Below are 16,882 nucleotides of genomic sequence, written 5' to 3'. Positions count from 1 at the left end.
ACATAATATTTGTTCTCTTTATTTATATTCAGATCTAGAAATAAATCATTTAAAGTAAATTTAAATTGTTCGATAATCATTACATTACTTAGACCATCACAAATCTATTATTTTTGAAGAACTGCTTCAAAAGTGTTAATGTTAGCAGTCGAATCAATTATTTTCAAACAGTAGTTCATACTCATTTTGAAACATTAAAAACTATTTTTGCAGTTCCTAATTTCTACTCAAATATAATGTTAGAATCTTATCGACTTAAGAGTTTCTTATTGACGATAAAGTGCTAAACATTATCAAAGTTATATAAACAAAAGGGTCATATCCAACAATTCACTAGTAAAGTTTATTTCATTTTCAAATTTGTGGATCCTCTCTATTGAGATAAAAAATAATGCACAAGACTGCCAATCATATCGTCATAACTCATAAATATGGTAAAAGAGAAGTTTTTGGTGGATATGAACCTTAAGGGAAAAAATACTATCAATAACTTTTGGAAAAAACATAAAAAGAAATTTGTATAAAAAAGTTTATTGGCTACTAGCCTGCAGATAAATATTATCAAATCATAACAAAATTAAAAACAAAAGATATTCATATTGTAATAAACTTCACCTTATTCTACAATATACAACTTATTCAATAACTATCATTTTATAATTCAGCAAGTGATTAGAACTAGGAAAATTTGATTAATTTTTATTTCAAAACTGGTTTGAACTTCTGTTAATCCTTAAGATCACAAGTATCAGTCATGGGTTGACATTCAACTATCTTGTTGATAATTAAGCCATTTTGGTCTTGGAGAATATGGCATTCATACAATTACTGTCTGGATCCTCTCCCGATATTTTAAAAATGAGTATTTGAATTCAGGACAATTTTTAAAAACTTTCACTCAAAACAATTGATTCGTTGAGTGGAAAGTCAGAATAGAAAAAAAATGGCAAGACCTAAATGGGGAGTACAAAAAGTCATTCGGGTTGTTATTCAATGTATTTATCATAATCAGCCGAATGAATGTATTTCAAATGTCACCACTCTCTTAGGGGCACAATAATTTTTGAAAAATAATCAGAAATGCTGTTGCTGTGTCTTCTTTGTAAAGCTAAAAAATATAAGCAGGTAAAAATAAGTATCACTTCAACTACTATTGCTCTCACACTCCAAAACTGACAAGCTAGTGGTCCACATTCACTTTGAAATACACCATAGAAATTTAGTAGATATTATCGAAGTAATCACATTTTTTTCAATTCACCCTAACAATGGAAAGTAAGCACTCATGAACATACACAGCCTTTGAAATGTTTGCTGAAATTGAATAATGGGCAAATACAAGCTACTTCTAGAATTAATTATGTTGAAATAACCAAAGTTTTGAGAAAACATAATAGAACAGTTATTGAATCCCAATAATTTGAGAATATAAGGTATCAGTGCTGACATTATGTTATCTCTTCTTGATAACAGAATTAATTAGTGGGTTGAAGATCACAGAAAACAAATTCTGATGTTAATGCTGAAATGAACAGGAAACAGCCTGAACAATTAGTTATAACTAGCTGGTACATTAGACATTGCACCTATCATTATGAGTGAATTCAATTAATAAGTAATAAGATCTAAACATCAATAATACCCAGTCACCAAATCTTTGGGTTTCATCAGTCAAACCAGTAGATAAGAACTAAAGTTAATAAGTTTCCTTCATACCTTTTACACATTTATCAAAGGAAGAACAATTTGAAATGTTTCATCGATTCCACAATTGAAAAAAAGCCTTTTTGAAAGATAACGATTGGAATCTTAAGTATGATAAAACATGATTACTAAGATACATATGGATTCTCAAATTGTTCTTTACCCAACTTAATGCATACCAGATTTGGAATGTGCAATAAGCCATTGAAGAGTGATATCTATATTATCCTTTTCTTTACAAGAGATAGAGTAGCAGCAAATTTCACGATCTTGTATGGCAGACAAGTTCCTGAAAAAACAAAAATGAATAAGTAAGGAGGAATGAAAATTCTGGTTAGAACTTACATTCGTTCTATAAGGCCATTTTCGTCTAATGCATTCGGTTTATCCCTCTTATTACCTAAAACTAACACAGGAATACCAGCTAATTGAGGTTTATCCAATAAACTATGAAGTTCATTTCGTGATGCTTCAATTTTATCAGGATCTGCAGCATCAACCATATATCTGAAATTTCGTCAATTTATAAATCATCATAATACGCAGAGTGAAGTAGGAACTTACACTATAGCATTTACACCTCTGCAGTATCTTTCCCACATTGATCTGAATCTAGGTTGTCCACCTATGTCCCAAACTTTGATAGTTACATTTCCTTTAGTAATTTTCCTCATGTTGAAACCCACAGTAGGAATCATATCTTCACTGAATTGACCTGACTAATGAACGATAACGGAAAAATTAATAAATTGCGATTATATCTACAAAACTATACAAAAGATATTTCTACTTACAGCAATAACATTCACAAACGTCGTTTTTCCAGAGTACTGTAAACCAACAAGCGTTAATTCCATTTCTTCTTTCCAGAAAAGGCTTCTGAACCAATCCAATAATCTATTCATAAGGGCTAACATCTTGTCTTTTGTACAAAAAAGTTCGGAAAAAGGACACTGGATATTTGGTTGAAATTTTATACAATAATCAACAACCCAACCCGACTGACTAAATAAATGACATCTGGCATGAGTTGACACTGACAATCAGCTTTTCGATCACAGAAAATTTTTCATTAGAATGATAACAAACAACCACGCAAAATTATCTCCTCCTCCAGTTTCAAAGCAAGTACCTGATGACCAATGAATCCAACGATACAGTGTGACTCATGTTTGAAATCAATAATTCAAGAGAATGTCATTGCATTATATTTTATCGTGAAGAAAGAGGTTGTCTCTTGTCAAGGTTGCAATTAACTTTTTTGAAAATGTGATTTCCTAAGCCACAGAAGCAGAGGCGACGCCAGCTTTCAAAAACAGGGGGGCTGGATTTTTTTTGGGGGAGCCAAAGTAAAGGGAAATTATAGTTCTGCTAATCTTGTAATTATTTTAGCCTTAGTATGTCAGATTTTAGAGGGGGGCCAGCAGAATTTTAGGGGGGGGGGTGGTGGCGGGCCCCCCTGCAACCCTTCCTAGCGTTGCCACTGCACAGAAGATCCGCGTAACGACGGTTCAAAAACACAAAAAAACGAAGCAACTTTATTATATATTGAAACAAACAATGAAGATATGTATTATCACATTTAACGAATAAAAAATGTTTATACTTATTTGTGTTACAAATTATCAATTACTTTACTGCTATTTTGCTTGAGGCTAATTATAATGTTCGTTAGTGTTGTTCTTGTTCATGTTAAGTGGCTTAATGACGGTGTTATTCTTCAAGGCATCAAAAATTTCTCTAGCGCGCTGTATTATGCGCGGATTCAAACCAACTTCTTCAGCTATATCGAAAGCAAAACTTTCCGAAATACCACTAGCAAGTTTATAAAGAAAAGTCATTGGTTCGTCAGCATTACGAGTATAACTCATTTTTTGATATTCGAGAAGTGGAGATTCTGGTAAATACTTTGCAATTCGTTGGTAATGGGTTGAAACCAGTATATGGGGACAGTTGTCATTTTCCCTGAGGAATTTTCGAAGAACCCCAGCCATGAGGATCAAGCCATCCTCGCCAGAAGTACCTTTACCAAATTCGTCCATTATGACTAGAGAAGAAGGAGCTGCGTTGTAGATCGCTTGAGTTATCTGAAAATAATCGAGGGATAAGATGAATAATATTGCTTTTATACGACTGGCTTTTGAATACATAATAAGTACTAAGTAGTCTTATATCAAGGTCTGACTCAGAAGGGTTTTTGCGCACCGGTAGGTATACTTGGCATACGCATCTCTTGTATACTGTGCTGTGATATTCGATTCTAGTTTACTGAAGGCAGATGTAGTTAGCTTTGCGATAAGATACATGTTTAGTCTCCGATTTAAACATTTTACTCACAAAATGCATTTCACAACGCTTTGGACAATATTTGGTTTTGTGTAATGTATTTTGTGTATGTCTATCAGTATGTGTCCACAAATCCTTTTAATAGTAACTTGTATAATAATTATTACCCAATTTCGATAAAGTTAGATAGGTATTTTGTTTGGATCGTAGATAGTTTCTTAGAAATTTCAGCTCTTCCAGATTGAAGGTACTATATATGCGTCGAGCAAGCGCAATGGTGAGATTCCTAGGATTTCTACATTTCACGTTCTACTGGTCTGATTTTGATGAAATTTGGTATGAATATTTGTAGATCATTACAGATCTCACACCTCGTCATCTTATGATAGATAGATTAGCCCATTCTAAGACTACTAAGGGAAGGTAGCAGCAGTGAGAGAATTAGGAATAAGAGAGCCTGATCCTCTCTGACCAATTGACGTGATGATAAAGAAAGCTAGCCTAGAAAAAACCTTCACTACGATGCTGAGTATAAAAGAATATTAGAAAAGGGAGTCCACAATACCAGCTCTAAAAAAAATACCATCAAATGGTACACAGAATACAGATGGTACTAAAACCACGATGGGAGCTGATGCTGGAGTATTCTGGGCTGGACCAAAATGCTCACTACCGTTAGGCCGCTGTTCAAGTGTATTTCAATGTCTTGTGATCGAAAGATGTGTAAAAACTATCAGAAATGTTATAAAGCGATAGTAAGTCTGCAATCGAAGTGCTGAGTTCACATACTGGGTGCGGCAGAGCCAATTGACGAGTTTTGACAGGTCATTGCTCGGGATGTGGTGGGGGTAGGTAGGTGCAGAATGGGTCTTTGTGTTCCTTAGAGTCAGTAGTTTTTAGTCTGCACCATGATTTGGACCGGAGTGCGTCAAGGCTTTGCTTTTCGCACATTTTACGAAAATAACCGTTTTGTAATCGCGACCCAGCGGGCATTTCGGCATTCCTGTCAACGTTTTAGTCCCCTCTGCAAACACAATCAAAACTTGGGCTTGCCAACTTGAGGAAACAGGAAGTACACGACGAGGGCGACGACATGGACGGCCGAGAACGGTAAGAACACCGGAAAGTGTGCATGCTGTTTGAGTGGCAGTCGAGCATTCACCAATACGCTCTGCACAGAGCCCGTATAAAATTATGCTTGTTCAAGAGTTGAGTGTTGCTGATTACGTGAACTGCAGAAATCGTTGTGAGGAAATGATTCAGCGCATCTCCCCAAGAGCAACTTTTTTCAGTTGTGATGAGAAACATTTTCACTTTTCTGGAACAATGAATAAGCAAAATTTCCGGCACTGGGCTGCATGTAATACTCTTCCATGAAAGACCACTGCCACTCCATTCACCTTAAGTCCCCGTTTGGTGTGCTGTGCCCCAATTCGGAGTGATAGGCCCTTATTTTTTAAAGGAGGAAAATGTCACCGTCACAGTAACTTCCTAGCGTTGTGTCAATGTTGGAAACCATGCTACAACCTGAATTGGAAGAACTTGATGAAGAAGATCTGGGTGACATCTGGTTCTAATCAGGATGGTGCTACAGCCCACACAGCTTGAACTTCATTAGCTTTTTTGAGACAGATGTTCCCAGGGAGACTGGTCTCACTGAGAGGGTGCGTGGGTTGGCCAGCGAGCTCACCAGATTTGAGCAACTGCGACTTCTTTTTTGGGGCCACCTTGAAGATACGGTCTCCAAGTATCTTCCACACACCCTGCCAGAACTTAAACAGCGAATAACTGAAGAAATCGAGGCTTCACTGCTCGATATACGAGTATGCCGAAAAGCGGTCGAAAACTTCCAAATTCGACTACATCAGTATGTCGCTGCTGACGGCCGCCATCTTAGTGATATCGTTTTCAGAACTTGAGCAAAAAACTATATTTTCTACTGCTTCAAATGAATAAAACCGTGTTTCTCTAACTTTCACCATTTTATTTAAATAGCTCTTTGAAACTCGTCAGTCGGCTTTGCCGCACCTAGTATAAACCATAAGATGTCGAAATGATTTGGACTATTATTGAATTTTCAAACTTGACAAATTAGTGTTGCAATTTTTCCAAAAATGGTCAGGGTCGGAGAAAACAGGGATAATGTATATGTTTTATTTACCCATAGTTCTGAAGGAGGATATATTGCAACTTATTTTTCCCAAGTTTTTTCAAAATGAATAAATTGAGATCAGAAATATCACCTGCGAAACGTCTATCATAAACGCTGACAGTCGCACAGATATAGATTCAGTAGCCGTTCTGAAGTGGATGCTGTGGTTCACTCCAATATTCGCTTCTTTGGCGGGCACGTAAGAACCAACGTGTGCTAAGTAGATGATGATTCCAACTTTTTTCAAATATATGCTTTTACCACTTCCGTTGGGACCTGTAATTATCTTAACGTGGCTGTATTTGCCTCCCGAATAGAAGTCGTTGGAGACAAAACCGGAAAACATCTCTTCCATCAGGGGATGCCTTCCCTCTTTTATTTCGTGAATTCTTCCGGTGTTCAAAGTTGGCTTTACGAAATTTTTTTCTGCGGCAACCTTCGCCATGGCTATGAGGCTGAAATGAGATCAGATGTAAATATTTGAAAACGCCATCAATTTTTACTCTTTAATCTATATCGATATTACTTGCGAGTTAAAAGTAGGCAACAGGACATCAAGGCTCTCTCTGCTGAAAAAAAAATTGTGCATGGACTGCATGTGGATCGAGAATTCAATTAGTGACGTTCAATCGTGCAACACTTCATGTTAACCAACTCGGGTTTTGTGTATGTCTGTATGTATGTGTGTGTGCTCAAAAGTTTGTTCAAGCTCCAATTTTTATCTGGTTTTAATGAAATTTGATATGTGTATCCTGTTTGGATATGAGATGGAGATGCCCTTATTACTATTTATTGTTATGTAGTTGAATCAGGGTCGTTGCAGCTCTGTTAGCCTTCCGGGATTTGCGACCACATGGATCTTTTTTTCTTAACCTTACCTATTCATGCAAACCCAAGGAGGCCGGCAACATCTTTAGGAGCCTTGGCTGTTACCTCATGGGTATCCAGGACTAACTTTCCCATTAGAGAGGTTCTTAGGCCAGTCAACCACGGACATTTGTACACCATGTGTTCAGCTGTTTCTACCTACGTTTCAAAGAGCCTGCAGATCTCATCTGCTGACTTACCCATTCGGTACAAAAGATATTTGCACCGACAGTGTCACCATTACCCAAAGCTCAGCTAATAGTAGGTTCAGAAGCTTCCTTGTATAGTTCGGTGAGAGCAATACAAATATCTTCACCCTAGCAAGATCGGGAGTGTTCGTTCTTTCAGGGGGTTATTCTATTGTCCAACTCCCATTGTTGGAAAGCTCCCTTATAGTGTTTTTTGTTCTTTTCCAAGCCCACAGAAATCTCAGACCAACAGGTGTTAATGATCTTGATGCTCTTTTCGCAAGTTCATCGCCTTTTTCATTTCCTTCAATACCATAATTCGCGGTACTCATAGCAGAGTTATATTATTGCCTCTGGCCAGTTACTTTAAGGAATTATCACATTTCCAATGTCAGCAGAGACCCCTGGCTATAAGATTCCAAAAACGTCACCATGGTTGGGCTGTCCATAGTGACAAATTTCAGTATTTTGAGATATTCAAAACAAACATTTGAAAAGTTCAACATGGTTTTTAATTTCTTACAAAGATTTCGCAAATTATAATCTAATTCCTGAATACCACACTAGTACTATTTTTACCTGTCAATAAGAGCAATAAGTTTCAAAGGTTCTCTGATGTCTTTGTTATATTTGAGGACGAAACCAGAGAGTCTCTGAATAATCCTATTCTCATGAGCAACAATTTCTGCATTTATATCTCCCAGACCTCTGTCCAATTCTGAAATACATAAATATAATAACCAGGTGGGAGAATTTAAGTGATTAGAATTTGCAATTCGATTATCTCATTTTTCATTTACCGACACAGAGGGGACTTTTGTAGTGAATTTTACCGCCAACCAGGAACTAAAAAAATTAAAATTCAATAGAATCGATCGAATTATTTCAGATTACAAACCATAAACTTGTAACCGATATCACTGAGTTGTTCTGGATTGCAATTGGGCTCCCACTCTTTGACAGATACCAAATGACCCATCTCTGGAAGATAGACTACCGCACATTCTGTTAGGAAATCTGGCAATTCCTCTACTGCAATGTTAGCAGCGGCTGTTACATTCTTCGCAATGTCTTGTCGTTGCAATTTTTCTAGAAAAAAAAATCGTAATAGTTCGTCCCTTTACTACAATGATTACGTCGAAAGTAACCATCGATATTTTTGGTGAATATTATTACGAGTAGCCTGACTACGCCCCTGGTATATCCTGAACTGATCAGGGACAAGTTCGAGAATTTCCAGAACTAAAGATTTCCTGCATTCTGTAACTCATACGTCCTCATGTAAAAGTGCGAACGGGATGCGTAGAACAGTTAATCTTGACCAGTGTCGTACTAATGATAGTGTAAGTTCATTAAAAATTACTTGTAATATAAATTTGAGGCTAGATTAAATGTTACATTTCTCTTCTCAGCTATAACCTACTAATTTTTGCATTTTTGTTTTATTCGCTTATTATTTTTACAAACATGGATGATATAACAAAGGACCGATGTTTAAAAGTCATCTAAAATAAAATCTCCATGAATGTTGGACCACTGTCAGTTGATTATCTGGTAAATTGAGGCCATTGAAGGTTTATATTCCTCCATTCGTCGGAAAAAGAATTTCAAAGACCCATCAGAGTTGTCACTCACTTGCATCCAAATCAGCATCTATGCCAAATTTGATGATTGGCCTGCCTGCTTTGAATTTCGATGAAAAATCAAAAGCACTCTGGATTGACTTCTGCAATCCGATCAGCTCTGAAGTGATTGCGTCATTGAGGTCAGCCAAAAGTTCACATTTGTTTCTCAAAGGACCGCTCAACTCATTTATCAGTATTGTATGATATATTGTCTGAAAATAACATTGATTTATGAAGAAATAATAAAAATTTCCAATGAATTTTTCAATTAACCTTGTCCAAGCTCTGCCAACTGCTACTCTTGGCTTTGGAGTTCGCGATTTCTTGTAGAATTAGCTGTAAAAAATTGTTAATCAACGGATTTTACGGATTTTGTTGTTTTTCACTTCCTTACGTTAACTTCAATGATATTTTTTATGTTGTCTTGTACACTTTCGATAAATTCCATATGACAGGGTTGCAAAGCGAATTGAATGAAATTTAATCTCTTGTTCAATTCCTCTATATCGCAGATAGGATTCAGTAGAAGATTTCTGAAAATAAAAGTGTTAGATCTCAATATTTTTTCAAAACTATTCAATACTAGGATTTTTTATTATTATTATAGGTATTTAGTTCCGAATTTCGGCATTAGAGGGCGCAGAATAAAAATATTACAAAAACTGTGATTCATACTCTATGACAAAAAACACTGATTTAACCACAGAGTAAAGAAATATTCTCTTTTTTTTGTGACTTGACCAGACCATGTCACAGAATATAGTATTTTTCTCTATTCTATAGAATAGAGTATTCTTTCACTTGACAAAACCAAAGAATAGAAAAGTATACAGTCTATTCTTTAACTTTGCAAGATGCATAGAATATTGTATAATCTTGGATTTCCAGACTGCGATTAATTTGATCATATTGTGCACAACAAGTTGTGGTTGCTTGATTTGAACTATTCAAGTTATCAAGGACAATTAATCAGAAAAAAAAATTATCACCTTAAACGAAATTGACCCATCCTGGATTTACAATGAGATGAATACAATTTATAAATACTCAAACCTTCTCTCTTGTTCGATTGTACCCCCCTTTTGAATCCAGCTTCATGGTACTTTTGATTGAATATTTGTAAAGCATTGAAACTGGTCCAATCAATGAGAACATGATTCTTTCTGTAAGAAGAGAATTGTCGAAAAAAAAATAAGAGATTGCTAGAATGGTGCTCACATGGTGACTTGGTACATATACAATATTTTCAATTCTCTTCCTGGTGAGAAGAAAGCCCAGTTCTTTTCTAGATATTTCACCAAAGCCCCTGCAGCATATATGGACATCTTATAGTCGAAATTAATGAGAGACTGAATGTACATTTCTTTCAAAATGTCACTGGATTCTGTTTCGGGAAAAGAAGCAATCTCTACATTTTGTAAGGATGTCTTGCATATATCATAAGCTGTGAAAATCCAATAAGTTGAAAATTGAATGCGCATGCGTCATAGAGTATTGTTTCCTATGGAAATGAGAATAAAAAATTACTTACGGTAATCTTTCATTGATAGTATATAAAAATTTGGTGGGAGACTTCTTATGTCCGAAGTTGTTGTGTTTGTAGCTTGATCATTTATTGTATCAATAAGTGATTTTATGAACGCATCGGTAGAAGATCCAATACATGCGGTATATTTAGGTGAAACTTCTCGAAATATACATTTGAGAATAGAAAAATGAGGGCCAACATCCACGTATTCTTCGTATACGTAAAACTGAGGAAATATCAATGAAATGATGTTTTCCATTATCGGTACTTACTCACCAAACTATCGTTTAAGCTATAATATGCAGCCCCTAGTTTGTTACCTTTCCAAAGAATGCACATGATATGTATATTTTCATCACAATTATTTGGATTTTCATTGAAGTCTGAGCTTGTTTCGATTGTATTGGAATTATTTCCTTTTAGCTGGAGGATGTGTTGGAGATCCATTTGGTTTTAATTATTTTCTGAATAAACTAAAGAAGATACCACTTTGATTATGCCCACAAAAACTATATATTCCAAACATTAATAAATGTTCTGTGTGCTAATCAGATTTAAGAATAATGCGGATATCATATCTATGGAATTAATTTCGAATAGTAATTAAAAACCCATCCCTCATATTTTCGAAAACTATACAAACTCAGAATATCAATTATACTACCAATTAAATTCATGCAATAAAATTTTCATTAAAATTTCGACATATTATTTCATATTGAAACTTTAATGAAGATGAACAGATCGTAAAAATAAAACAAAAAACTATATTAAGATATATAAAAGAATAAGATCGGTGCTCTATGGTCAGCGAGTCTGTGGCGTTATGACAGATAATTGTTATTCTGTATTTTTTGACAAGCTTAAAACTTGAAACTGCATAGAAATTGTTTATAAATTTTGTATACTTGAACTAATTTGTGAAATATAATTAATTAAATTTAAGGTTACAGTTTTATACTTAATAGCTCAAAATGGCTTTAGCAATGCAAAGGAAAGCAAACGTTAGTATTTATCAAAACCTTCGTAATGTTTATCACAACTATCCCAGGTTTTTATGGGGCTCTTAGAACCATAGGGCTTTTTTACACATTTTTTTTCAAATTGTTCTGTTTTTATAGGTACGTTTGCCCCCTGAAATCAATAGGATTCTCTATATAAGAAATTTACCATACAAAATCACTGCTGAAGAAATGTATGATATTTTTGGAAAATATGGAGCCATAAGACAAATAAGAGTAGGAAATACACCTGAAACTCGAGGAACTGCTTTTGTAGTTTACGAAGACATCTTCGATGCCAAGAACGCTTGCGATCATTTATCAGGATTCAACGTTTGTAATCGATACCTTGTTGTTTTATACTATCAAGCTAGTAAAGCTTTCAAGAAGACTGATATTGAAAAGAAACAAGAGGAAATTGACAAAATGAAATCAAAATATGGAATTAATACATAAGTTTAATTGATATCATAATGTACATAGGCAAAAAAATTAATTAAAACGAGTTTTATACTTTTTATGTTTTTATTACTAATAAAGTTGCACATTAAACATTTGAGGATTATATTGTGTAACCGCTCAGATTTGTTTATATTTAAAGTTCAACTTCAGACAATTTCCATTGATCTAGTTAATTACTGAATAATATTTATATATAATGAATTCCATCAAGTAAAGAGCGAATCCATTAAATACTGTTTGATATTTAAAAAATTGATTTCGTATATATCAATTTCTATTGTCTTATACAGTCAGGTGTGTATTTGTTTGAAATATGAATATACATATGTATAATAAACTGTTTATATAATTTTTCATTTCCTGTAATTGTTTAAAATTTTTTCGATAGGAACTGTAACAACTCAATATTAAAAGACAAGAATCATTCCTTGTCAATATTATTAGTAGTAATCCTCCGAGGTAGTAACCATTTTTTGTTGCCTGTGAAGCAATTAGTTAACGATTAAAAGTTCTTCAAGAGAATGGTAACTATTGAAAGATTACTCCGTTAATGAAGAATGTTTTGGAAACAGCCAGTGTAAAGGTAGAATCGAGATCAATTTTGTTTTGATTCTCAAGATTTATTATAAATTTCATTTGATTGAATGATTGATTGCTGAAATAGCATCGTATAATTGCTGCTAAGAGTTTTCCTTATGATCAAAAATCTAGAACATTAATACAAATACCTGTTTGAGTATGCAACCTGAAACCAGGCTTTAAATAGAGATTTTCAATACTCTCCCAGATGCATACATTGATTCTGTGTTCATGTGAGAGCATGAAATGGAATATATTTTAATCCAAGACAAAAGTTTTTAGAGTTTTTTGTTATTCTTAGATTTATTATTTTGAAAATGCCTATTTATGCGTATTTATGTTGAATAGGAATTTTGAAGGTTGATGAAATTATATCTGTAAATTTTGAATTTCTGTTCAAATAAGTATTCCGGACAAAGTCTTCAGGTATAAACAGTTGTTTGCCTATTTAGTGCGGAAAGTTGTACTATTCCGTATGCTATTGACATTGCCCAATCAATACCACCCAGAGTATAGGCAAGCAATCGATAGGAACTATATTATCAAATTAAAAGAAAAACTGATTCATCAGGATTATGTAAGCGTAAATAATCTGCTATATTGGTTAGTATTTCTCCAATCATATTAATATGTACCAACACATTGAGTGGTGCATTTTAATTTTTGATAATATACATGACACAATAATGGGCGATGATTGGAGGTAGTAAATCGGGGTAATTCTTCACTTTAACGCCCCCTTGTATTTTTCACAAATGATCTTGATGTGTTGTGGTTAGGAATCCAACATTTTTATGATTATGACGTTTCCCTTATCTTCAATATCATCTAAAATGATATTTGTAACTTCTATTCTGCAGCAAGACAATAAATCGATGCTACTCTCATTATATGGTGAAGATCGTCTGGTGGTGACATAAACTTGACGATGTCTTCTTTAGAGAAAAATTTTGCTTATATCAATATTTCCCTTATTTTCAATGAACATTTAATAATGAAATAGCGACAAATTAGAAGAATTGTACTTTCTCTTTGAAGCTCTTTACTTTATTATCCTTGCACCTGTGAAGAAAATGAGCATTTTGCTTGTACGTTCTTCAGGCAATAGATACTGGCAGTATTAGCTGTATGCTGAATATATTCTAGTAGCTCCCCATCAGATGAATACATATTTAATCTTGATTTTTCAATAATTTTCAAATAACTTTGGTGACTATTTGTTTTGATCATAGAACTTCGATAATAGGTTAGGTCCATAGATAAAGTGGATTAGTTTGTCTATGGTTAGGTCTATGGTTTTGGCACATAGATTAACCGTTTGTTATGGAAAACCATAGACTCTGACATAGAAGTAAACAGCAGTAAAACATCAGATGTCAATTTTTCTTTGAAAATACGACAGAGATTTCTAAATCTAGATTTCTATGAATACGATAATTATTTTCCAACGAAAAATTGCATTAATAATAATTTTGACAAGAATAGAAACGACAAATATATGGTCAAAAATGTACATGTGCTCACTAGTGCAGAATAAATATTCATAATACAAGTGCAGAAGGCTTCTTCTACGAGGTCAAAATTCAAAACGATTTTTTGAATGAACTTGTGCTAGAATGAGCCTTCTATAGGAGTGGGATACAGAGTATTTCCACTAAAATTTACTACATTAATGAAATATTTTCATGAATATTGTTCAGTGATTTTTGCATTGAAAAATTTGACAGATAATAGATAAATCAGTGACAGAAGAGTTCCGAGTACCAACAAATAATAATTAACATGAAGTCTGTGCGAAACTCCAAACTGAGATATTACTACACGGTTTGTCACAGAATTAGAGAAAAGCAATTTTCCCATACTAGTGCGTAGCTAAATTGGCATTTTTCGACACAGAAACAATGTGAAGAGTAGTTATTTAGGCACGGTTGTAGAGCATAAATATCAAGTGAAAAAAAAAATAAATTCATTCTGTGAAGGAAAAATCGCAGTAAACTATGCCTAAGTTCTTCTTTCATACTCAATTCAATTCTTGAAGAAAAAAGAAAATCAACAGCAATAAAAAGCAAACCCCTTCCAAAGATGGAAGAATAATCCCGCAATTTATTTGGATTGATTCCAGAGTTTTCCCCCTTCATTTCAACGTTTTCCTTGTTCTTAGATGAAAGTAGGCAGTAAAGTTTTGGAACGGTATATGGGAAAAAATGGAAATAGTCCTTTTTATTCCTTTGTAATGTTCACATATTCGACGTGGCATGTGAAAATGCAGGAGCAACAGAACCGGGATAGGAAATTTACTTTTCTTTTTCTTTGGTTCATAATATTGGTGTAATTTGGTAACCGATATAGTTTCTCATTTTTTTTGTAAGATGTTTTGCTTCGAAAGATCGCCACAGCCTACATTCTCATTATTTTCAAATCATATAGGTACATTCAGTATTACGGTAATACGATAGAATTAAGCAAAGGTAGATTATCTAATAGATATCTCAGCAAAAAATCCACCTGAAACTCTATTATCGTAAGAAAACTTAAGAAAAGTATTGAATTGGCGTCAGGAGCTTTTTATTCAAGTGCCTGTTGCGCTCTTGTATGATAATATCGAGTATTTTTTACATATCTAACTAAATTTCAAGTCGTTGTTACGGAAATATTGGGTATTAATTTTCGATATTCTGCTTAAATTTCCTATGATTCGAATTATTTGACCTTCTGAATTCAAATCGCATATAAATTTCAAATCCATATTTAACGTGCGTTCATTCAAATTCCTGGTCAAGAGTGCTGTGGAGAAATTAGAGTTAATTTCCTGCGATTACAAGTAGTGCTTAGATTGTTATACCATATAAGTAGTTCCCAGATTTGAAGTATGTAAACAAATGTAAGTGACAAAACCTCCAGTTCAATTTTCGAGTTTTTTGAGCAACATAGGCGTAAAACCTTGCTTCCGCCGTTTTTTTTCGATATTCGAGTTTTTTTTTTAAACTTGTTATACATTTATCATTCAAAGTATTGTTCATCGCTGGCCATTACTTTCTCACATCTTTCGTGCAGCGTGCGAATCCCCCCGCGTTAAGAAAACTGGTCATCTTTTGAAGCGATCCACGAATCGATCCACTTTTTTACTTCTTCATAAGACCGGAAGTGCTGGTCAGCCAGGCTGTAAAATCACTTTATCATGTCACTCGTTGTATTGCGGCCGTTTGTCGGCTCAAACGCATTACTTGCGTTCGATAACGATCGCCTGTGATTGTTTCAGTCGGTTTTAACAACTCATGATACAGTACGCCAAGCTGGTCCCACCAAATAAGTACTGAGCATGATCTTGGAACCATGAATATTTGGTTTAGCCGTCGACGTGGAAGCATGGTCGGGAAATCCCTATGATTTTCTGCGCTTGGGATTATCGTAATGAACCCATTTTTCGTTTCCAGTTACAATACGATGCAGAAATCCCTTCCGTCTGTGCCTTGCAAGCAGCTGTTCACAATCAAACAACGTTCAACATCTCTTGGCTTCAACTAGTACGACACCCAATTTCCTTGTTTCTGAATCATTCCCATGACTTTCAGTCGTTTTGAAATGGCTTATTTTGCGACTCCCAATGATCCTGTCAACTCTTGTTGCGTTTTACAATAGTATTAATCAAGTAATGCCCCCCAATTCTGTATATTCGAAAACCCTCTTTCTTTTACCGCGATGCTGATCTTTGACGTCAAAATTACCGTTATTGAAGCGTTGAAATCACTTTCGACACGTTATTTTACTAATAGCGGCCACACCATAAGTATTTGAGAGTATTCGATGAGCCTCAGTCGCAGATTCATTCATATTGAAGCAGAAAATTAACACCTCCCGCAAATGAGGAGAATTTGACTCGTAAGCTGACATGTTTAATCGAGAATAACTTTATGATGCAGACACAAATCGACTAATATTTCGATGGCATTATATTTACAAATACCTATAAGCTTATTGTATAACATCTACGATCTATTTATTTCGAATACCACTTACCGATAAAGCTATCTATTGCAAAACAGCAGAAGCAAAGTTGAACACCTAATAATTACCCCTCGATTCACAAAAATGGTTTCCTCCAACTTGCAAATTTCATTGGCAAGTTTGCCATCGTTTGAATCGAGGTGTGAGGATAGAAGGTCGTGGAGGAAATTCATGTTCAGTGTTCAAACTGATTAGCCGATCCTTAAAAACATTCCTCAAAAAGGCTAGAGTTTCTATAGCCGTGTGTGTTCTAACACCATCTTGTTGAAAAGAGTTTTCAGTAAATTCCTCAAAATTCAATTCACCAATAAATGGTACAAGAATTTCTTCCCTCTACAGGTCTACTGTTAATGTTCCATAGAAATTGGGCCAATAATTCTCCTCCGGCTCATAGCTCGCCATTGAAGGGGTGTCTCAACAAAAAAAATATCTGGTTTTTCACTTCTCCACTTTCTTATGCTTTGTGAGTTGACTTACTCAGAAAG

General features: G+C 34.6%; 3 protein-coding genes across 5 annotated transcripts; 1 reads left to right on the top strand and 2 right to left on the bottom strand.

Annotated features, from left to right (window-relative positions):
• Positions 1–3: 3 nt before the first annotated feature.
• Positions 4–3,115, bottom strand: LOC123681321 (ADP-ribosylation factor-like protein 8B). Of its 3 annotated transcripts, XR_006747682.1 has the most exons (6): positions 2,499–3,115; positions 2,269–2,423; positions 2,050–2,211; positions 1,884–1,993; positions 1,164–1,314; positions 4–1,108 (listed from the first exon to the last, which is right to left on the bottom strand). XR_006747682.1 is itself a non-coding variant. In XM_045619657.1 (5 exons), the coding sequence occupies exons 1-5, from the start codon at positions 2,619–2,621 to the stop codon at positions 1,035–1,037; spliced, it is 624 nt and encodes a 207-aa protein (XP_045475613.1). In that variant the 5' UTR covers positions 2,622–3,115; the 3' UTR covers positions 4–1,034. The 3 variants fall into 3 exon arrangements, 2 of the variants coding, with proteins under 2 accessions (XP_045475613.1, XP_045475614.1); XM_045619657.1 differs by lacking the exon at positions 1,164–1,314; XM_045619658.1 differs by having other exon boundaries at positions 4–1,314; positions 2,499–3,114.
• Positions 3,116–3,256: 141 nt separating this feature from the next.
• On the bottom strand, positions 3,257–10,983 carry LOC123681320 (mutS protein homolog 5-like). The gene is made up of 12 exons (XM_045619656.1): positions 10,627–10,983; positions 10,354–10,576; positions 10,041–10,266; positions 9,812–9,985; positions 9,217–9,355; positions 9,096–9,158; positions 8,833–9,034; positions 8,096–8,286; positions 7,998–8,043; positions 7,777–7,915; positions 6,234–6,597; positions 3,257–3,791 (listed from the first exon to the last, which is right to left on the bottom strand). The coding sequence occupies exons 1-12, from the start codon at positions 10,795–10,797 to the stop codon at positions 3,360–3,362; spliced, it is 2,370 nt and encodes a 789-aa protein (XP_045475612.1). The 5' UTR covers positions 10,798–10,983; the 3' UTR covers positions 3,257–3,359.
• Positions 10,984–11,186: 203 nt separating this feature from the next.
• On the top strand, positions 11,187–11,869 carry LOC123681318 (splicing factor 3B subunit 6). Its single transcript, XM_045619654.1, has 2 exons — positions 11,187–11,354; positions 11,472–11,869. The coding sequence occupies exons 1-2, from the start codon at positions 11,325–11,327 to the stop codon at positions 11,805–11,807; spliced, it is 366 nt and encodes a 121-aa protein (XP_045475610.1). The 5' UTR covers positions 11,187–11,324; the 3' UTR covers positions 11,808–11,869.
• Positions 11,870–16,882: the final 5,013 nt, after the last annotated feature.

This window comes from Harmonia axyridis, chromosome 5 (assembly GCF_914767665.1).
Source record: "Harmonia axyridis chromosome 5, icHarAxyr1.1, whole genome shotgun sequence".
NCBI lineage: Eukaryota > Metazoa > Arthropoda > Insecta > Coleoptera > Coccinellidae > Harmonia > Harmonia axyridis.
The sequence above is the reverse complement of the archived record's forward strand: the minus strand, read 5'-3'. Positions and strand labels throughout refer to the sequence as shown.

Bases quoted from the DNA above. Each gene is read 5' to 3' on its own strand.
- LOC123681321 (XM_045619657.1), bottom strand. From the start codon at position 2,621: ATGTTAGCCCTTATGAATAGATTATTGGATTGGTTCAGAAGCCTTTTC. The intron at 2,424-2,498 runs GTAAGTAGAAAT...ATCGTTCATTAG, and splicing joins CGTTTGTGAATGTTATTGCT to TCAGGTCAATTCAGTGAAGA. The intron at 1,994-2,049 runs GTAAGTTCTAAC...TTGTTTTTTCAG, and splicing joins AATGGCCTTATAGAACGAAT to GAACTTGTCTGCCATACAAG.
- LOC123681320 (XM_045619656.1), bottom strand. From the start codon at position 10,797: ATGGATCTCCAACACATCCTCCAGCTAAAAGGAAATAATTCCAATACA. The intron at 10,577-10,626 runs GTGAGTAAGTAC...ATATTTCCTCAG, and splicing joins ATAGCTTAAACGATAGTTTG to TTTTACGTATACGAAGAATA. The intron at 8,287-8,832 runs GTGAGTGACAAC...TTTTTTTTCTAG, and splicing joins AGATGCTGATTTGGATGCAA to AAAAATTGCAACGACAAGAC.
- LOC123681318 (XM_045619654.1), top strand. From the start codon at position 11,325: ATGGCTTTAGCAATGCAAAGGAAAGCAAAC. The intron at 11,355-11,471 runs GTTAGTATTTAT...CTGTTTTTATAG, and splicing joins CAATGCAAAGGAAAGCAAAC to GTACGTTTGCCCCCTGAAAT.